This window comes from Pterocles gutturalis, unplaced genomic scaffold (genome assembly GCF_000699245.1).
Source record: "Pterocles gutturalis isolate BGI_N339 unplaced genomic scaffold, ASM69924v1 scaffold8708, whole genome shotgun sequence".
NCBI lineage: Eukaryota > Metazoa > Chordata > Aves > Pterocliformes > Pteroclidae > Pterocles > Pterocles gutturalis.
The window spans coordinates 4,882-23,948 of record NW_010125577.1 but is presented as its reverse complement, the minus strand read 5'-3'; the positions used below and the strand labels follow the sequence as shown (position 1 = coordinate 23,948).

General features: G+C 41.5%; 1 protein-coding gene across 1 annotated transcript in view; it reads right to left on the bottom strand.

The window, feature by feature from the left end:
- Window positions 1-19,067, bottom strand: part of NHSL1 (NHS-like 1) — a 52,490-nt gene that overhangs the window by 29,040 nt on the left and 4,383 nt on the right. Inside the window, exon 3 of the mRNA XM_010078614.1 lies at window positions 4,199-4,329. Within this exon, the coding sequence (XP_010076916.1) occupies window positions 4,199-4,329 (131 nt within the window). The remainder of the gene's footprint in view (window positions 1-4,198; window positions 4,330-19,067) is intronic.

Below are 19,067 nucleotides of genomic sequence, written 5' to 3'. Positions count from 1 at the left end.
CTCTTTCATTTGTTCAAAGAGTTTATATACTCGCTTCTTACACTCTGGCATTTTATGCTTTGAACTGCTGTTTCAACTCAGTAAATTGAGCAGTATTTTCAAAAAATGCGAAGTGGTATAAAACATGCACTGCTTGCAAGAGCACCCCCATGGAATTGCAGCAGAGGGGCAGAGAGGCCAGCCGAGGACACTACCATGGAGATGTATCTGCAGTTCTGTCAGAGCCCACGCCTCAGGGCTCTTAGCCATTCCCACCTCCAAACTGGAGCGCCCAACTGCTTTAGCCCCTCTTAACACCAAGCCAAATTTTGGAGCAGACCTCCTCAACTTCCTCAAGCCAATACAGTTAATGCATTTGTTTTCAGTCACGATACTAAACTGTCTCTTGCTGATACTGAAGAGACAGCTAACAGTTTAGCTGAGTACAGCAGCAAAAATATACCTTTTTTCCCCATGAATAAGCAAAATAAATGTTTTTTCACCCAAAGTTTAACAGACTGTATCAAGGCAAAGTTCATAAGCTAAATTACAGGACCTGGGGAAAAATACCATAAGTTTTTGGCACGCAAACATTCTCATAGATGGAATAAAGACATGATATACTGCATGCCTGGGAGCAGGTATTCTCTAGCTTGCATTCATCATTTATGAAAAAAACCTTACTCTAAATTGGTGAAGTTTTTCCTTCTCTAATTAAAAACCAACAAAGCAGCCAATTAAATAAAACACAGTGTTCACTGGGGGAGGGGTTTCAAATGAGGCATATGTTAACAGACAAAAAGGAACTAAAAATTTCAGTGAACCAAGTAAATAGACAATATTGGACTGCAGACAAAAAAGAGTAATGAGGAAAAATAAAGGAAACAAACCTGGCATGGCATTCTGCTGTTGAGTAGTTGATTTTTTCTGTTTTTTGTTGGTTTTGTTTGTTTTTTTTTTTAAACAGAAAACAGAAGCAGGTAACAACTGAAGGCTAAAAGCAGAATAGGATTGCGTATATGCTAAATGCTACAAGCAACATCAAGCTGCAGATACGGCAGCTGGATGGTCCCACTTGTGGGCAAGGTACCTTGTTGCTCCAGGGAACCAAGTTACAGCAGGCGCTAATGCAAGACTGAGAGATGCAGTCTAACAGACTAGACTGTTGAGTGAGACAAAAAGAAACAAAGAGAATGAGTGACAAAAAGGGAAAGAAAAAAGAATGAGAAAAAAACACACAAAAGACAAATAAATTTAATATACACAACACATACATTTCAGAACATAAGTGGAATCAGAGTTTGAAAGTGACATCTCAATATACCTTTGACATTGGGAAAAGAGAGCAATACTGAAGGACGGGAATAGCTCCCGAGTCACGTCACCAACAGTGGTACGTAAGAGATGAGAAAGGAGGACACTGGTCACAGTACTGACACACGAAATCCAGATAAACCAATTTAATCTCCAACAAACTCAATTAGGATCAGTACTGCAGCAGAGCTTGGTCTGTGCTCCATTCATTTACCTTGTAAGAATCAACTTACAAGAGTAAAAGGGTTGTTCCAAGAACTTCATTTTATATCAACTACCACTCAGAGACTTCAGCTTTCTGTGTTTTCTAATTTTGTTTGTATGTTTTTGAGTTGGGCTAACTTGCCTGCTTACCCCTAGTGGTTTTCCTTCCAAACAGCAAATGTTCTGCTTATCTTAGACATTTTCTAAGACCCATGCTGAACCATGTGCTTTGTGGTGTGAATATTACCCACTGCCACCTCCACAAAACCTGAGAATGTTTGTGGATCGGGGTCTCCTCTCGCATCACTTAGCGATGGTTTCATATTGTCTCCAGTGCAAACAGACAAGCGGAATATCTGGCTACATTTTTTTTAAAAGCAGATTTTTTTTTTGAAAGATGGTTTGCTTTGTGAAGGAAACATTTGTTTTTTCTGCAAGTTGGCAATTATGTCAATTTAGAAGTAAATTTCCAAACAGTAAATAGCTATTCATCCATCCATTGTTATTCTGCTGTTCTCACATTTCATCTATTAAGTACTGCATGTACAGAATTTAAATGCTGGCTTTCTTCTTTGAATAGACAACAAAGCTACAAAGCTTGCATCTAGGTAGTAAGGAGTTCACATTCTTAATCACAGTATTTTGGTGACCCCAGTTCCACACTGTTACTGAAGAACGCTTCTGACAGCTGAAATATGACTTGCTCAAGACGTAAGACTTATTAAAATTATTTGTCACTTTACCAGTGGCTTATAATTCAAGTTCAGAGATCTGTTGTGGTAAGCACTCATTTAAAAAAAAAAAAGTAAAATTTTATGCCATTACAAAAAAAGACAAAGATACTCGTCAGAGGACCTCACGAAACACTGAGCTGTACAATATGAAGGGAGAATCACGTTACAGTTTACACGGAATTCATGTCCTTCTCAGCTGCAAGTAAGAGCAGCAGGGTTAAGGTTCTGAGATAATTGGTAACATCCAAGACTGTAAATTTGGCAACTTTCTCCACAGCTCTGAAATTATCCTTTCAGATAACAATATTTAAAGGAAACTATTCCAATTTGAAATGGAAGTGCTATCCTATCCCTGAAGCATAATGAGTTGCATTAATTTTTTTAGAATGCATGGAAATTGTTAGTAACACATTATGTTAACACTTCAAAAAACCCCTTAACCAAGAGAAGGATGACAGCTCTTAGTCTCTAAGAGGCTTCACCCATGATTATATGCTCTCAATCAAATTGTTAAAAAAAGTATATTTCTATTTTTTAAATGTTACATTAGTTTTACACGTGCAGATGGTCATACACTGCACAGCATTGGCTAAGACAAGTTGATAACATATATGTATGCATATTTGAGAAGTACATTAATAGCAACAAATGTGGTAATACTTTCCTCAGTTGAAATCATAATTCCACTGATTTCAGTAACATTCAGCAAATCATCATTATAACACATTCTACAGGGTGAACGCGCTTTACATTCTCTGCTCACTGCCAGTACACCACACCACACACAGCTAAACAAGATGCTCTAACATTCTCTGCCAATACACAGACACAACACAATCACCACCTGGATGAGAGACTGTATGTATTCCATGACACCTTTTATTATGTGATTAAAAACCATGGAGGATAGAACCGAAAACACTATACCCTTTAAAGTGAGTTCTGAGGATCTACACACTATGAATAGGGACAGAGTTGTTCATTCCATGCTACAGCCATGGTTCAGTAACGAGTCAAATAAATTAAACTGCATTACCATCAAGGATATCCTCCCGCCCTCTGAACAACAGTTTGTGGCAAAGTATTCTAGAATTATCTATCTTGAAAATCCCAAAATCCCATTTCAGGATTGGACAGTCAGGCTCCAGTGCATCTTGCTGTCCACCCCAGCATTAATGTCCTTTCCTGCAGCACCTAAATTAGCACAACAGGGTAAGGTAATGACAGAGGACCAAAATTTCTTCTCTTCCTTAGAACACCAACGGAACCTACTAGTTCTGTAACTGAAGCGTATATAAAGTGATGTATATGTAACAATACGTCTCGACAACTTTCTTAGGATTTTTGCTCAACTGCCCCTTCTCTTAGTCTCATTATTTGTTTAATTCATTTCGAGATTCTAAGCTAAGCACACATGGAGTTGAGATGTGAGCACATAAACATGAAAACCATGAAGCAAACTGAAAGAAAGCTGGTAAACTCAACTTAGCAGATAATACCTCATTCTTCTGGATGCCTTTATGCAAAGAGTTGTGATGTATTAGGACAAAGCCTCAACCTAAATGAAACTGCATAACTGTCTGTATTAGCAATTCAAAGTGTGCACATGTCCCGTTTCAATGGGAGTACACTAATAGCTGGCTAATAGCTCTTACTGCTACTTGGACATAAACACTTAACAGATTCAAAACAGCTACCCCTGCTGGGGTCTTCCCTCCAGAACATTACCAAACTCCTTCTGCCTTTCACATCCTGAACATGCCAGTGGGAACTTTATATAAATGCATGGGTAGGACTGGGATTTTTAAATGACTACAGAAGTCAGATGATCTAACATCACTGTAATTCAAATGAATAAGCATCTTTATGATCTTCTAAAAATCCTGTCTTATTTAAACAATGTTATGGCAGGCAATTAAACTGCACCAGGCATGTATTCTTTCCAGCTCTTTGCCCCCCACCATTACCTTTTGTTCAATTTCTTCATAATCATCCTGGTAACTTTCACAGATTCCGCTGGAGGAGGAGGAGGAGAAGGTGGGGCCCTGAGAGTAATACTGCGAGCTCCGATAGCCATCCCGCCGCAGCTTGTCACACTCTGCCAAAAGACAGAGAAAGAGGAGATTAATCATGACAAGAGCCATTACTTATGCTTGGTGTACAGTGCGCTTACAGAAGTACAGAGTATTTTCCTGAAAATGTTTACCATGCATTAGCATTGTCTGTCCCAAGTAACAAAACCCAAAGGTCCATTATTCATATTTGTATCTGTATTTCCCCCTCCCTTGCATATATTATATAGACATGCCCACACACAGCAAATATACACGTGGCTTTCATTTAACCAGGAGATGGCAAGCGCTTTGGAAGGAAGGGAGAAATGGATTTATTTATTTGTTTAAGCAAGGCCTGGCTCAGTGTCTTGACAGATGGCAGCATCTCACAGGATGGGAGACGGAAGCATGTGACTAACACCACAGGTCTCATTTGCCAGGCCGGTAGACATCCATTATGTGCCTTACACTTGAAATGATGATGTTGCTTGCTACTCAAGCACCATCTGCTAAATAACTTTGGCACTGACCACTTGTTCTGTCTTCCTGCCCGCGGAAGAGTCTATTTATTGTGATTTTGGAGAGAGGAATGCAGATCTTGGGGATCTCAAAATCTCATGTCACTGTGGACCACATGTAGTTTACTACTGAGGAGTTTTCAAAGTTCAGAAAGAATTCAGAGCAAACATGCATTCCTCCTCAAAACAGCCAAAATCCCAGTCAGCATCTAATCCCCCCCACCTGAGTTTCCCACAATCATCTTCCCGCCTCCTAATTGATATTCAGTGTGACTGTGCTAAAGAATAACAGACGCCAGAGCATAAGGAAAAATTAAATGTTCAAGATGCGGCAACTAAACTCATCAGCCTAGTCAAACTGTGAGCTTTACATTTCCAGAGATAGATATCTGAATCTGTTGGAAGATGAGGAAAGCACAAAGAAAATTAAGTATTTAGTATATTTCTGCCTAAGGAACTGAAATTTCCACACAATACACAGGCACTATCATGACACAAAGCGCTTTTAACATCACTTACTGGAAAAAGAATTTCTGTGATTGTATAATGTCTCCCTATCTTCATCTTTTTAATGCTCCTTAAAATGGAAAACACAGAATGTTTATATTGAGGGCAACATTTTATAGAGGCTTTTTCCTGGCAAATGATTAAGTGGAGCTAAAAGCTGCAACTCTAGCACATATTTCCTCTGTTAGATGCCGCTGAGACTGAGGTCTGGAGGACTCAGTGCTCATGGCCTAAAGCAACCACAGCTCTGTGAGGATTTAATCAGGGTGGAATCCCCTGTATCTGCACATGCACATCGAGGACGCAAGCTTACAGAGTTTGACAACTAGCCATCTCCATCATACATACGTCCTGGCCTATCACATGTTTCCATATGGGGTCAAAAAAGGCAGTATGGCATGAACCTGTCACCTCTTTCTCAATTCAAGGACTAAGGGTGGTGCTGGTGGGTTTTCAGCTCCAGATGAGTTGCTACATCCCAGGAACAGAGGGTTTGCAACCCTGTTCACCTGTTTTGCACGTGTGAGCATGCTGACGCCACATGCACCTGGCAAACAGCTGCTGTAGTTCAGGAGGGGGGTGAAAAATGACTGCCGTCAACCACAGTAAAACAAATTCCTCCACCGCCTTTCCAAATCTGGCACTGGATGCAGCTAGATCCAGTGCATGATGCTCACAAATGTGAGCACCCTGATGGGCTGCTTGTCGGTTTGATCCACAAACCAGAGGGACAAGTGGGCTGCAGCAGAACGAGACGGCCCAAAAACTTGTGCCAATTGTAGGACGGGGTAACACGCAAAGTTGTCAACTTAGGCACTGCAAGTTTACCTTCCAGATCAGTCGCTAATCACCACAAACAAACATGAAGACAACCTAAGGGGTACGTAAGACTGCAGTTATTTTTCCTCCCGTCCTGGAGATAAGACCCAGGGTCCTGGCTGGCCACTCCTGTGACTCCCCAGTGTCAGTCACTGCAGTCACACCCCGAGGGCTACGGGCTCTTATGGAGGAGGATAGATGCACACTCTGACAGTAATTGCTTGACCTTATTTATTCTCCTAACCAAGGAGATGATGATGATGATGAGTAGTGCACTTCCTGAAGCCCAGAAGTGCTCCAAAAACTTAAGGAAGTCAACATCAAAGGCCTCCAGTCTATGGCAATTTCAAGTGGTCTGACAACAAAAAACTGTCAGTTTTATCAAGCTCGCTACCTCCATTTGTCCACAACACAAGATCCATATAAGACCAGAAACTACTGTAGCAATGTTGCTGAAGAAGCCAAGAGAATTGCTACGAACCACTAGGTGAACCACACCAACAAGAAGGTGATTTGTGCCTGAGCACAGCTTTTCTATTTATGTACTGCCACTGTACATTTTACAGCACAGCAGGGAACACACATAGTGGATGTCATCCAATGCCAACAAACCTCAACAGAGGTTTTAGGCAGATACCTTTCACTTCACATTACAACCGCCCAGAAGTGCAACACAAGGTCAATCACTGCATCTACCTGAAGCTCCTGTCACTGCCAGACCAACGGTGGCAACCTCTGTTTAAAAACTGTTCTAGCTGGAGGCACTCCCCCCATCTCATCACTATTATTAAAGGTGCACATGGTCTTCTGTAAGCGATCAGGTTTGCATTTTTCAGATAAACAGATTTTATTTATGTAAAAAGTACCTATGAAGAAGCTAGAAAAACTTACTCTAGGAAAGACTCCAGACATCCTCCCTTTTCCCCAGAGGAGCAATACCTTGTCCTATTTCCACAACCTCAAACAAAGAGGAGTTCACTGAGTTATGTGAAAAAGTTCTTACAGGTATGCATGTTATTTCACGGATGTCTGTACTGAAGCTGACTAGGTAACAGAAGGATACAGCCAGTTCCAGTTATTAAAAATCTTAATTTTTAAGAATGCGACAATATGTCAGTGCTAGCTGAGCCAGGGACATACACACTCTTGGTTGGACCCAGCGGCAGGGCTGCCATTACCCACATTATCCAATATACAAAACTATGCACAGCCTTTCCGTATTTCTGCCAAGAAACTGTCAGGGCAAACCGCAGCACACGGCATCATTCAGGACACAAACACCCATTCATGAGGATGCGCCTGCCAGTTCAAAGCTGCAGCACACACTGCAGTCAAGCTCAAAGTCATAATCTTGCATGTATCTGATCTGAAATGTGCAATAATATTATTGCGACCCAAACGAACTGCTTTTGTTTACACTAATACAAACCATTCGCCTAGGAGGACCAAGAAAGAGTCACTGCCTTGGCAGTTGCAATTGGTGGCTGTGCTGGGTAGTGCCACGGCACGAAGGTTGAAACTACCCAACTGCTTCCAGGGCTGAGTGTGCGGGGTGCTGCCTGTCATCCTCTGCTGCCTTGCAAGTGCTTTTCTGGCTAGATAAAACCATATATTAGTTCTTGGCCTTCTCCTTCTATACTAGTGATACATTAAATTTCAGAAGCTCCTCTGTATTATAAACGTTGCTTGAAAATGACTGTAGTCAGATTATATTATAATACAATCTATCCCCATTTACAAGTTACAAGTTAAATCCTTCCTAGAGAAGGAAATTCTGCCTAAAGTTGAGTTTTGCTGTTCACAAGGTGGTTTTAGTTAAGCATGAAGAAATTGCATGGAAAATGTGTTCAAAAACTTTTTAAAAGTCCCCTCGTAATTTCCACAGTTATCAGAACAGAGCAGATCTGCTATTAAGGAGATGCACAATGGAAAATTGTGTTAAAGCTGTCAGTGCCCAATACCATTACATCCAAGTCGCTGCCACATACTCAACCACTCATACATCTGCTCGGGACTGCACAACCCCAGGGTCTCCTAAATCCTGCTACCAGGCAGAAGCATGCTGGGGAGGTACTCCTCACCGACAGCAGGTGAGCGCATCGCCCTTCTCTGCTCTCTTCCCTCCCACTAAACAAGCAGGAAAACTACAGGTACCAGCAGCACCACGCTGAGAGAGAGGGCTCAGCTGAGCCCAGTGCCATTCTGGACCAGAGTTTTGAGCCGCAGGCACTGAATTCAGCGCTCTTGTGAATAACTCAACCCCTCCATGTGAAACCCTACGGCCTCCGTGACAGGCAGTCAGTCAGGCCAAGTGTATGAAAATACCCCCAAGGCCTCTCAGCCCAGATCTCCTCTCCATTTTATACCAGGAACTCATACGTAACTGAGCTGGTAGCACACAGCAGCAAATCTCACACACAGAGGCAATTAATTTACTGCCTTTCCAACAACTTGAAACTATATTCTTACAGGATAATTTGAGCCACAGATCACTGGAGTGAGCAGAAGGCACAGCGCTGATACCTCAGTAATTCGTCTGACATGGTATTACCGTGGAAAACCAGGATTAACACTTACCTTGTCTGCTTTGTCAGACCTCCACACCACACTGCTCCATGGCAGAAGGAAGGCTGGGTTTGCTGGGAGGGGACTGGCTGCCTCAGCTCTTTTCCTCTCCTTTAACCAACTTTGGTAACATTCTGTACCTGCCAAGCTTCCTACCACTAACTAAAACCTAAGTCACAGTATCTTGTTTCAAGTTTATGTAAAGGAAAATGCATTGCCCTGCCAGCAGCAGAACTGGTCAGATGGAGAGGGATTCATGGTTGTTTCCAGAAGTTTTCCATAAAATTTTTATATACATATATATATTTATAAATTGTAAATGAACTGTTCAAGACTAGGCGTGATTTTTCACCATCTTCTTCATAAAACTCTTATTCTGCCTGCCAGGGTCGGGGTACCCTGTACTGACCTGGTTGCAGGGAGAAAGGCTCCCAGTGATGATTTTCAGGGCTGGATCCCCTCTGAGCCTAGGACATCTCCCTGAGGTGCAGCCCCAGCAGCAGCGCAGAGCCACAGCCTTCTGCCACCACCCTGGGCCAGTCCTCCACACCTCAGGCCTGAAGGTGCAGATCATCGCTCACTAAATTAGTCCTAATGAGATTACTTGTGTAAGTAAACACTGGCCACATGGCTGTTGCAGGAGCAGGCCTTAAGCTCTGTAGCTGTCTACATCCACACACACACGCTCAGGCACACTCTCGCAAGCATGTAAACAGTTTAATGTAAAAAAATTTCCACTTTTCTGCATTTATAAGTATTTATTAGTAACAAGTAAAGACACCAGTTAAAAAAATTAAGCCACCACAATATTCACAAGTATAAACTTAGAAACTTGTCATCAAGGTTATTCAGACATCTAAACAGCTCCAACTTGTTTCGTATAGAATCACAGAATCACAGAATGGTTTGGGTTGGAAGCGACCTTAAAGATCATCACGTTCCAACCCCCCTGCCATGGGCAGGGACACCCTCCACTAGACCAGGTTGCTCAAAGCCTCATCCAGCCTGGCCTTGAACACCTCCAGGGATGGGGCATCCACAGCGTCTCTGGGCAACCTGTTCCAGTGCCTCACCACCCTCATAGTGAAAAATTTCTTCCTAATGTCTAGTCTAAATTTACCGTCTTTCAGCTTATACCCATTACCCCTTGTCCTCTCACTCCACTCCCTGATAAAGAGTGCCTCCCCATCTCTCCTGTAGCCCCCTTCAGGTACTGGAAGGCTGCTATTAAGTCTCCTCGGAGCCTTCTCTTCTCCAGGCTGAACAACCCCAACTCTTTCAGCCTGTCCTCATAGGGGGAGTGCTCCAGCCCTCTGATTAATTTCATGGCTCTCCTCTGGACTCTCTCCAACAGGTCCAGGTCATTCTAATGTTGGGGGCCCCACATCTGAACACAGTACTCAAGGTGGGGTCTGGTTTAACCAGTCATCCCACCGGATAGGTCAAGCAATGGAAAGACAACATCCCAGAAACATCTGAATTTGCCTCGTGTCCACCAACAGCACCTGCAACTCTGAGACCAATCGCTAAAACCCAAAGAGAAAATGCCAGCCGGACCAGAGGCAACTTTCAGAAGGAGCAGAGCCGCTGCTTGCCCAGCAAAGCTGCCCAAAGACATCAACAGCAACTCCCCGGTGCAGAGGGAGAAAGGGGAAAGACCAGCACAGGCTTTGCTTGCCTTTGCACCACCCCCTGTTGTCTCCTTGTGAGTAGGAAGGGACAAGCGATGAGCTGACAGCTGCATCTGTATGCTTGAAAAATTATCCTAGCTGAAGTCAGGGTGACTTCTTGGCAGAACATTTCATGTTTTAAGTTGTATTTTGTAGAGTGCGCTTTTTTCTTTCTTTCTTTTTTATTTTTAGTAAAGAAATGCTGTTCCTGCAAGAGTCAGCTAAACTGTCACCTACAGAAATAAATCTGCTGACTAGTTTATTAAAACACATTTATCCATTCACTGCAGATATCACTGGAAAACTGCTCTACTCCCTGAGGTCAGAAATCTTTTTTTTAAATCTTCAAACATTGTAGCCAAGCCCTTTTCTGTAAAAACCCACAAATCACATTCTTCCCTAAGTCACAACTGCAAACACTATATTGTAAGTAGCTTTGCAAAGTTTCACCTAAAACCAGACAGACTGTAGTACAATTTATTTTCACATCGTAAAAGCAGACTTTTAAAGACAACCCATTACTTTATAGGTCACACTGCACTTTAACAATCACAATATGTACTATATCACTGCTTTTTGTTTTAGAAGAACTTTCTGTTTCGAAGCTGAAAAATAACTGCATATAATTTTAATTTACTTCATGCATATATTGAATTTGTTTTTCCAGTAGAGCTAAAACAACTAATACCTTGTGGCTTGGTGACAGACAGGTGTAGGTGTCAGAAGACCTGGATTCCCCACCTGCTGCATCTGAGCAAGTCACTTCGGGTTACAACCAGTCAAGAACTTAAATCTACAGACAAGACACGACACAATCAAAATTTCATGTATGTGCCTCCTAAATGCAGAGTCCAAGCAGGTGTCTACACTCTGCCTGCAGCATGCTGGTATATAGTGAGGCACCTCTCTAAGGAAGAACCTGCAGTGCCTTAACTCTCGTCGTTATTATGCAAGTAACAACCAACGCTGAGTCCAATGCTTCAGGCATCCCTCTCATGAGAGAGCAGAACGTAACAGGGATTTCAGCATCTCTGCTTCTGAGGATTATGTGCTTTTCATCCAACAGTTGCTCAAAATAAAGTGATGCAAGTTAAGAAAGTATTTTTCATGGAGATAATACATTTAATTTCTTTAAGCATGAGGTGAGCACAGGCTGAATCTCCAAGTTCCTAACAGTGTGCTCTAAGCACCAGGCAAAATGATTGCCACCTGAAATTTGAGAGCCACAGGTAGATCTTGGGGAGGGCTGGTCGCACCGGCACGTACGGAGACGTGCTCTGAGCACACTTACCAAACTGGGACCTCTTCAAGGGCACAGCTGCCTCTCTGCCCACTTGCAGTGCTGTAGTGAGATGTGGATAAGACCAGGGTAACTCTGGACTATGCAGTTAACTGTGGAATTTCAGGGACATAACTTTTCAAGATAAAGAGATTGTTGAGAGTTATTATGCCTGGGACCGTAATTAAAACTGACGCCCTAGTTCAAAGGTCGCTGGTTAACAAAGCTAACTAAAATCACTGCCTTTTGCTCTGTGCCCCTTTATGAGTCCCTCATTTGTAAGCTGTGGATAAGAATGCACAGCTCTCTTTGTGTGGATGTAACAGGCTGTATAAAGACAGACCTGTACAAAGGCAATCTTGTTTTTGACAATTATGTTATGCTAAATATGACTTTTAAAAAGCAGCTCAACTTAATTCCTGTGCAGCATCTATTTTTGTCCCTGGATCTAAATATAAGGCAGGCAGATTGCCTCTACCACTTTACATTCCTCCCAAAAATTTATTCAGCTTGGATCAAATCCCATTTCCCTTAAATGTATAATTCCCCATATCATCTGCAGAACTTGACTATCATGAGAGTGCTTCTATATCAAAGCTTTAAAATATGTTGTAAAGCCACAGCAATGATGCACTTGTGTAACAACTGAACTGTAACCAACTCTGGCTGCAAAGCAAGTTCATGAACTTCAGCTGTGATATATCCAGTGTGTGATTTTGTTTTAATGGCTCAGGAATTGTAACAGATGTCATACCGTGGCAGCCCAGCTGAAAAAACTTCTGCTCAACAGCTATCTAGATGCTTTGGCTAACACCAGCCTTTGCCAATCCGGGTCCCTTCCCTATTATTCTCACCTCTATCCCCCAAAATGCAATTTTATATAGCTATTTCTAGATCTTTATTTTTATCAGTGCATATAGAAAAGCATAAGACAAGACTGGATACAGTGAACACTTTTACCCAACACACCTCTACCACAAGCAAGTGCCATATGAAGTGGCAAGTTTTTAACCCAGCAGGAAAACTTAATTGTTTACTGCAAGGCCTTCTTATCTGATGAGTAACAAGGAAGTCTATCAGACTTTTTTAAGACTGTTATGTGTGTTCCCTCTCTTGAACAAGCAGCCAAGCCCAGCCACACAGGTAGCTTTTAATGACAGACTCTGCACAGTTTCCCAGGAACAAAGCTGTCTCGGGCTCCACAGGATGAAGGTAACCCTAACAGAAGGCTGCTGGACTCTGCAATAGAGAAGTCTGTTGAATGGATGCTTCAGAGAAATTTTACTGAGAGTGACCAAATATATTTATGGTGGGTCTATTCTCTCCAATGCACAAGTGCCCACTGTTTTGTTGGGAAGGGTGTCCTGACATGATAACTGGACGCCCAGCCAAGCTGGGAAGCCCATCCTTCCAGATCAACTTCTCCAAGCCACTTCAGGACTCTGCTGTACAGATGCTTGTACTAGCACAAGGATAGGGCATGAAAATGCAACATTAAAGCAAAGCAGGTATGCAGTCAGACTTATTTGGAAGGGCCCAAAGTAGATGCAAGTCTTTACGAAGGATCCAAACTAAAAGGAACTCTGCAATGTGAAAATACCTTTAACAGGGTTAAACCAATGCAAACACACTGATCGTTCCTTTCTTTGTTTCTTTTCTTGACAGTTTTAAAAAACAAATAGATTTAATCCTACCCTCAATTCCTCAGGTAATCTGCATGATTTAGCCATACAGAAAACCTTTTTTAATGGTACTAAAATGCAACAGCTATTACAAATTATATTTGTTAACAAGCTGTCACTGGGGAGTGCTCAAAATAATTATCATCATTTGCCTTGAGTTCATTTAAATTTCTGCAAGTGTGTTGTATGACCACATTTAGTGGTGACAAGATGTGTTATGTTTAACAGTTTATTTGCTTCCTTTTGCATGTTTGATGCTGCCATTAAAATCATTCTCCCCACTTTTTCTCTACCATTTTTATGAAGATCTGTTGTTTCTTAGACAACCAAACACAGCTAATACAAAAATATGAAGGGTATTTTTATTGTTTTTTCTCCTAGGACACTTACGGTTAAACACAAATCTAAAATGCTGCAAACAAGCATGTATAACACCCCAATCTAAGAGAGGGAGGAGGAAGTGAAGCAAGATGGGAAACAAACAAAAGCTTGACATTCCTTGCAACAGAAAAGTTGCTTTACTGATCACTGAAACAACTACACCACAGACAGTAACAGTTCTGAAACTGATCTGAACAGATCTGAAATGGGGTGAGGTTCAATAGTCTTTCAGCTAGATCTTCCTACTGATTCTGAATTGTATTACAAAACACTAAGAAAACACATTAATCTGGTTTAAGAAAAAATATTATTTTGAAACAATAAAAGTATTATTTCGAAACAAGTTTTCATCTTCTTTTAAACCCTTTCACTGGAACTGCTTTCACTTATCACGTATATCATGCAATCAATCTACATATAACCACCCTGTATGGTTTTACACTCAGCACTGTGCTATATAACTAAACCTAAAAATAGGGAACCTAAATGGTTCAGAGTAGCTCAGTTTTTCAGCACAAGAGCAGCTTTGAAACGTGCAGTGTAAACGCCTGGTCAAATTCTGCTTAGTTTCATTTGAACATTTGCTTTTTAAAATTTCTTATTAGAAAGGGCAGTTGGAATAAGGAATTTGGCCAAAACCATCAACAGACGCACTGTGAATTAATTCAGGAACAGTAAAAAGGGCAGGATACACGGGCAGAACTTCCGGTACTAACTTGACTACTGAAACTAAAATGATGACAAATAAGTTGATTTCTATTTTTTTTTTTTTTTTATTATTTTACAGCTCCAAGAACTTCCCAGAACATACAGTCTACCCCTATCCTTTAAAGGTCTTTTACTTCATTAAAGTTTCAAGTTGGTAGGGAGCTCACATTTTGACATCTCTCTGAACCTGACCCAGACCTATTGTTAATATGAAGTGGTTCCCCCCTATTTTGCAGCTCTTTAATGAAACATAAGATTATTTTAAGTCCATAATCTTCTCAGCAGGATTATCGACTAGTAGGGCTGACCCTAATATTGCTCATCTGAACAGTGATCTGGCAGATGCACTGAGAAAACAAAGGCTAAACACATACCTGTCTGGAGGGTCTTGCAGCAAGACATAATGGAGGCTTTATGAGTAACTACTTAAATCCGGTTTTATTTAACAATGCTAACCAGATGTCATCTGGAAAACAAATCAAGTGTTTCAATCACTGCTGCTTAAATACATTCCTTGAATTTGGCCAACAAAGCTAAACAGAAGCCACAGTCAGCCAAATCCAGCTCTTCTGAAGATGAGATAATAAATGAATCATCGCAGACACTGGAACAACGAGCCCTATATTATGTACATAGCTTCAATCAACACAATTACCCTGGGGGGGGAGAAAAAGGCACAAAGTACAGGCAGGAAGCCTCCACAACTACAGTCTGAAAAGGAGTATGAAAGTCAGCATACAGACTGTTCACACTATTAACCGGCACACCTTCCTCTGTATGCATCTGACACCTTGTTATCTGCTGGAAAGGAGAGCCAGCTTCGGCAGTAACCAGCAGCGTGTGACCAGACACTGCCCCTCGTCTGCAACTTAAACTGCACAGAGAGCTTGTCCATAAGACCCTTCAGGAGCTAGCTGCGTCCTGACAGCCCAATACCATTTCAGCCTGGCTGTGTCTGCCCTTTAACATTAACACAGTTATTTTGTCCCTTCCTTTTACGCCTGTCATCTCCCAGCTCATGGGCAAGTGACAATACCCAACAGTGGGGCTCATCCTTCTCCTTTTTTTTTAAGTCAGAAGTGCTCTATACTGCTAATTGCTGTAACTGGAAGATAACTGCCCCTTGGAAATCAGGCTGTATATGCCCTTCTCTGCCTCCCATCACTCCAACTGACTTATGCACACATTTCAGGGACAATATAGGATAATCTGAAAAATGCAAAAGCAAAGGAGAGTTCAGGTGTGACAGGAAAATTTTTCTTGTTCCTTCACTTCACCACAGTTTGCAAGATCATCTAAGGCCACGATATTCCAGATTACTTTAGGCTTTCCTTTTAGGACACTGGACCTACACCTGTGGACACACTGCTAACGCTGCAAACCTGCCCAGAAGGTAGACAAGCGCACTTACGACACGGTCCAAGCAGTTAAGCAAAGCAACACTACCGAGTGCTGTGTCTTCTCCCCATCTTTGTGCTTCATGCCTCATTACTTGTAGTCTTTAGATTAGAGTACAGTTAGCAAAATGAGGATTCGTCTCAATTTACTTTTCTTATCCAAATATTTGCATCATTGCTATATACTACTGCTGTTCTATCTGTGCTGCTGAATGAAGACCACCATACTTCAGGAACTTCTTCAGACAATGGTCCTTTAAACATAATCATGCTGCAGAGCAACAAGCCAGATCCGTCAGTGCACTGTGTCAGGGATGGGCTGTTTTATGGTGCTACCCTCTCGATTCTGGTTGAACAACCGCTCAACCTCTTAGCCTCGTAGTCCAAAAAAGCTGTAGGAAACACTGTCATATGTGGGACTTCCCCGTTCAGCACAGATAACGGTCTGTCTGAAAAAAAAACAAACCAAACTAATGCTACTCAGAACAACACTAAAGTCATAGTTCTGCTACTGTCCACAGCAGACTTGCAGAGGTGGTCCAGCCACTTAGTATACATTGCTTGACTTGTTTAGCCTCATGTTGTCAGTCCTTCAGCCTTGGAGCAGAGCACACAGTGCAACGGGGTAGGATTGATCTGGGGATCCTGACCCCATGCACAGCCTCAGCTCTTCCTCCCCACCTGTCTTCTCGATTTTCCATTTTCACAACTCCCTAGGAAGAAACAGTGACATGGAGCACAGAGTCACACAAGACTCCTCAAGTGTCACACAAGACTCCTCAAGTGTCAATACTGTTTTGTTTCCACCTGAACACGTGTGCTGGAAGACATAAGGCGACCATGAAAACATGAGGAACTGTGATCACTTAAGACCAGCTCTCAGGAAAGGCCAGTCAGAGCAGCTCGGACTGACAGGCAGGGAAACACGTGCCTTGGATGGCACATTATTTGACATCCAACATGCCACCCCACCAGCTCCAGGTCCTAGCTGCTTACCCAGAGAAAAGGAGAATGTGTTTTATCCAGCACAAACAAAACATTTAAAATAATGGGATCTACCACCTCAGCCAAAGCACTGCATAATTTTGCAAAATTTTAAATCATATTCCAATGGTACCACGATTACAAAATGCAGCTGAATTTGCTCTTCTGCTCTAGCCACCAGATTAAGCAAACCAAGAGCTTTCATTCAAAATGCAGTAACACAGACTGGGTTAAACATGCTCAAGCCACTGATTTCAGTCAATGACAACTTTAGATTTTAATATAAATTACATAAAGCCACTTCAGTTCTCGAGAACAGATATACTGTACATCACAAACTTTCCAGCTTCCAAGTGCTTCATTTTCTAATTCAGGTTACTGGAGAATATTGGGTTTTTAAAACTTTAGGTGGCACCTGAGCACGTGCATGCCTAAAGAAGGTTAAATAGCTTTACCTCAGTTATGAACAAATTTGAATGCAAGATCTTGTTATTTATACTTGAAAGTAGCTTCTTAAAGGAAAAGCACAGAAAACCCTTGATTTCAAAAGGATAAAAGCCTAGTTCATAGGTACAAAAAATCTGCCCACGCAACATCTACTCTCACATGCTGCGTTCATTTCCACAGAGCAATAAGCAGTGGACATCTCAATATATAATACACAAAGTAAAATAATAAACTGCACAAAAGAATAAGGAAAAATCTCCTCCCGCAAACACAACACTGCCTCCTGTAAAGGTATGCAGAGCATGCAGAGATCACCAGGCAGAATATTCAATTTATCTTAAGACAGGTTAGATATCACATGTTTTAATATCTCTATCCCTAACTTTTTATTCTTAAACCAATTTAAGAACAATCAACGATAACAGCTTTTCTGCTCCTTTAGTGGTGCTTAAAAGTTTATTCTAGGCAACAGACAGCTTCCTATCTATTTCATTAGGTTCTTTTAGCTAGACCTATGTTGTTAAAAATCTGCTGAGCTGTTAAAATTGTACCAGAACAAATAGGTTTAACCTTGCAGTATCTTAAAAGCTAGCCAGGATTTTATCTAGTTACTATCAGATGGATGAAAACACCTTGATAGAAAGGAATGCCTTGCTGAAATTGTTTTGAAAGATTTTATACACTCAGTATCTTCACTGGTGGTTTAAATGACTGTTGTGCTCTATGTGTGAATTTTTACTTGTTACTTAAGTTTTATACTTACTTTTCTCATTCACTGGGGCAGCAATGAATGCAATAACAAATTAATAGTCTGCAATCAATTTGCTAGATACCAGTAGCATCAGATCTCATAACACGAACAAGAACAGGACTGGAAAACTTTCAAACAGCTGTGTTTTAACAGTCTGAACTAGAGTTACTTGTTTAGCTCTCAGGTCCACATTATCAGGTTAGATGGCACCACCAGAGGTTATTCTTTTCCTTTACCACCTCCTCTAAAGGTAGGATCAAATATACACAAATTACTTCTGAGTGGTGTTTCCTCTCACCTCTTCTTAAAAACCTCCAATGATCTCATAGCCCCAAAAATGTATTTCAGTGCTTCAGTATCCTTACTGTCAGGAAGTTTCCCCTATTATCAAAACCTAAGTACTTCTCCCCTGCCATGCACGTCCATTACTGCCTCTCTGACTTACCACAGAAAGTTAATTTTGGTTTTGTTCTACTCCTTTCCAGTTTGTTCAAATGCTTTCTGGAGAACACGGGGTCTCATCACCATGGAGTACAGTGCACTTTGCAAGCTTCATCACGATGCCAACAAATGCAGAATCAACGTTTCCATAACAGTCCATTGGTGCTTCTCATGAGGCTACTTTTCCTCAAAGCCTTCTATGCTATAATCTCAGAGCACTAGGCAATTTACTCCCTTACCCATTAAGAAGTTTTGCAAAAATCTGTCTTTTTGAAAGCAGCAGGTGGAAAAGCAGTTCAGCAATTGTCACAATCATGACACAGTTTGTACAGCACTTTTACACTGAATTAAACTCAGCTCGCCATGGCTAGACAACTTTCAACCCAGTCCTCCAAATGTGATCAGAAGTACCGGCATATTCCTGATTTCACAGTGCTGGCTGAAGCAGCATCAGAGTAAAATTGATGAAACTTTAGTCAGAGCCTCTCTTTACTACTCAGAGCCCCTACAGGCAAGAATGAACTAACTGAAAATTGTGTTAAATTAATGCTGTAGCTACTCAGGACAGCTACAGGCCACAGCAAGGAGTTATTTTAAAACTTTTCTTCAGGAATAAACATGGCCTAGGGAAAG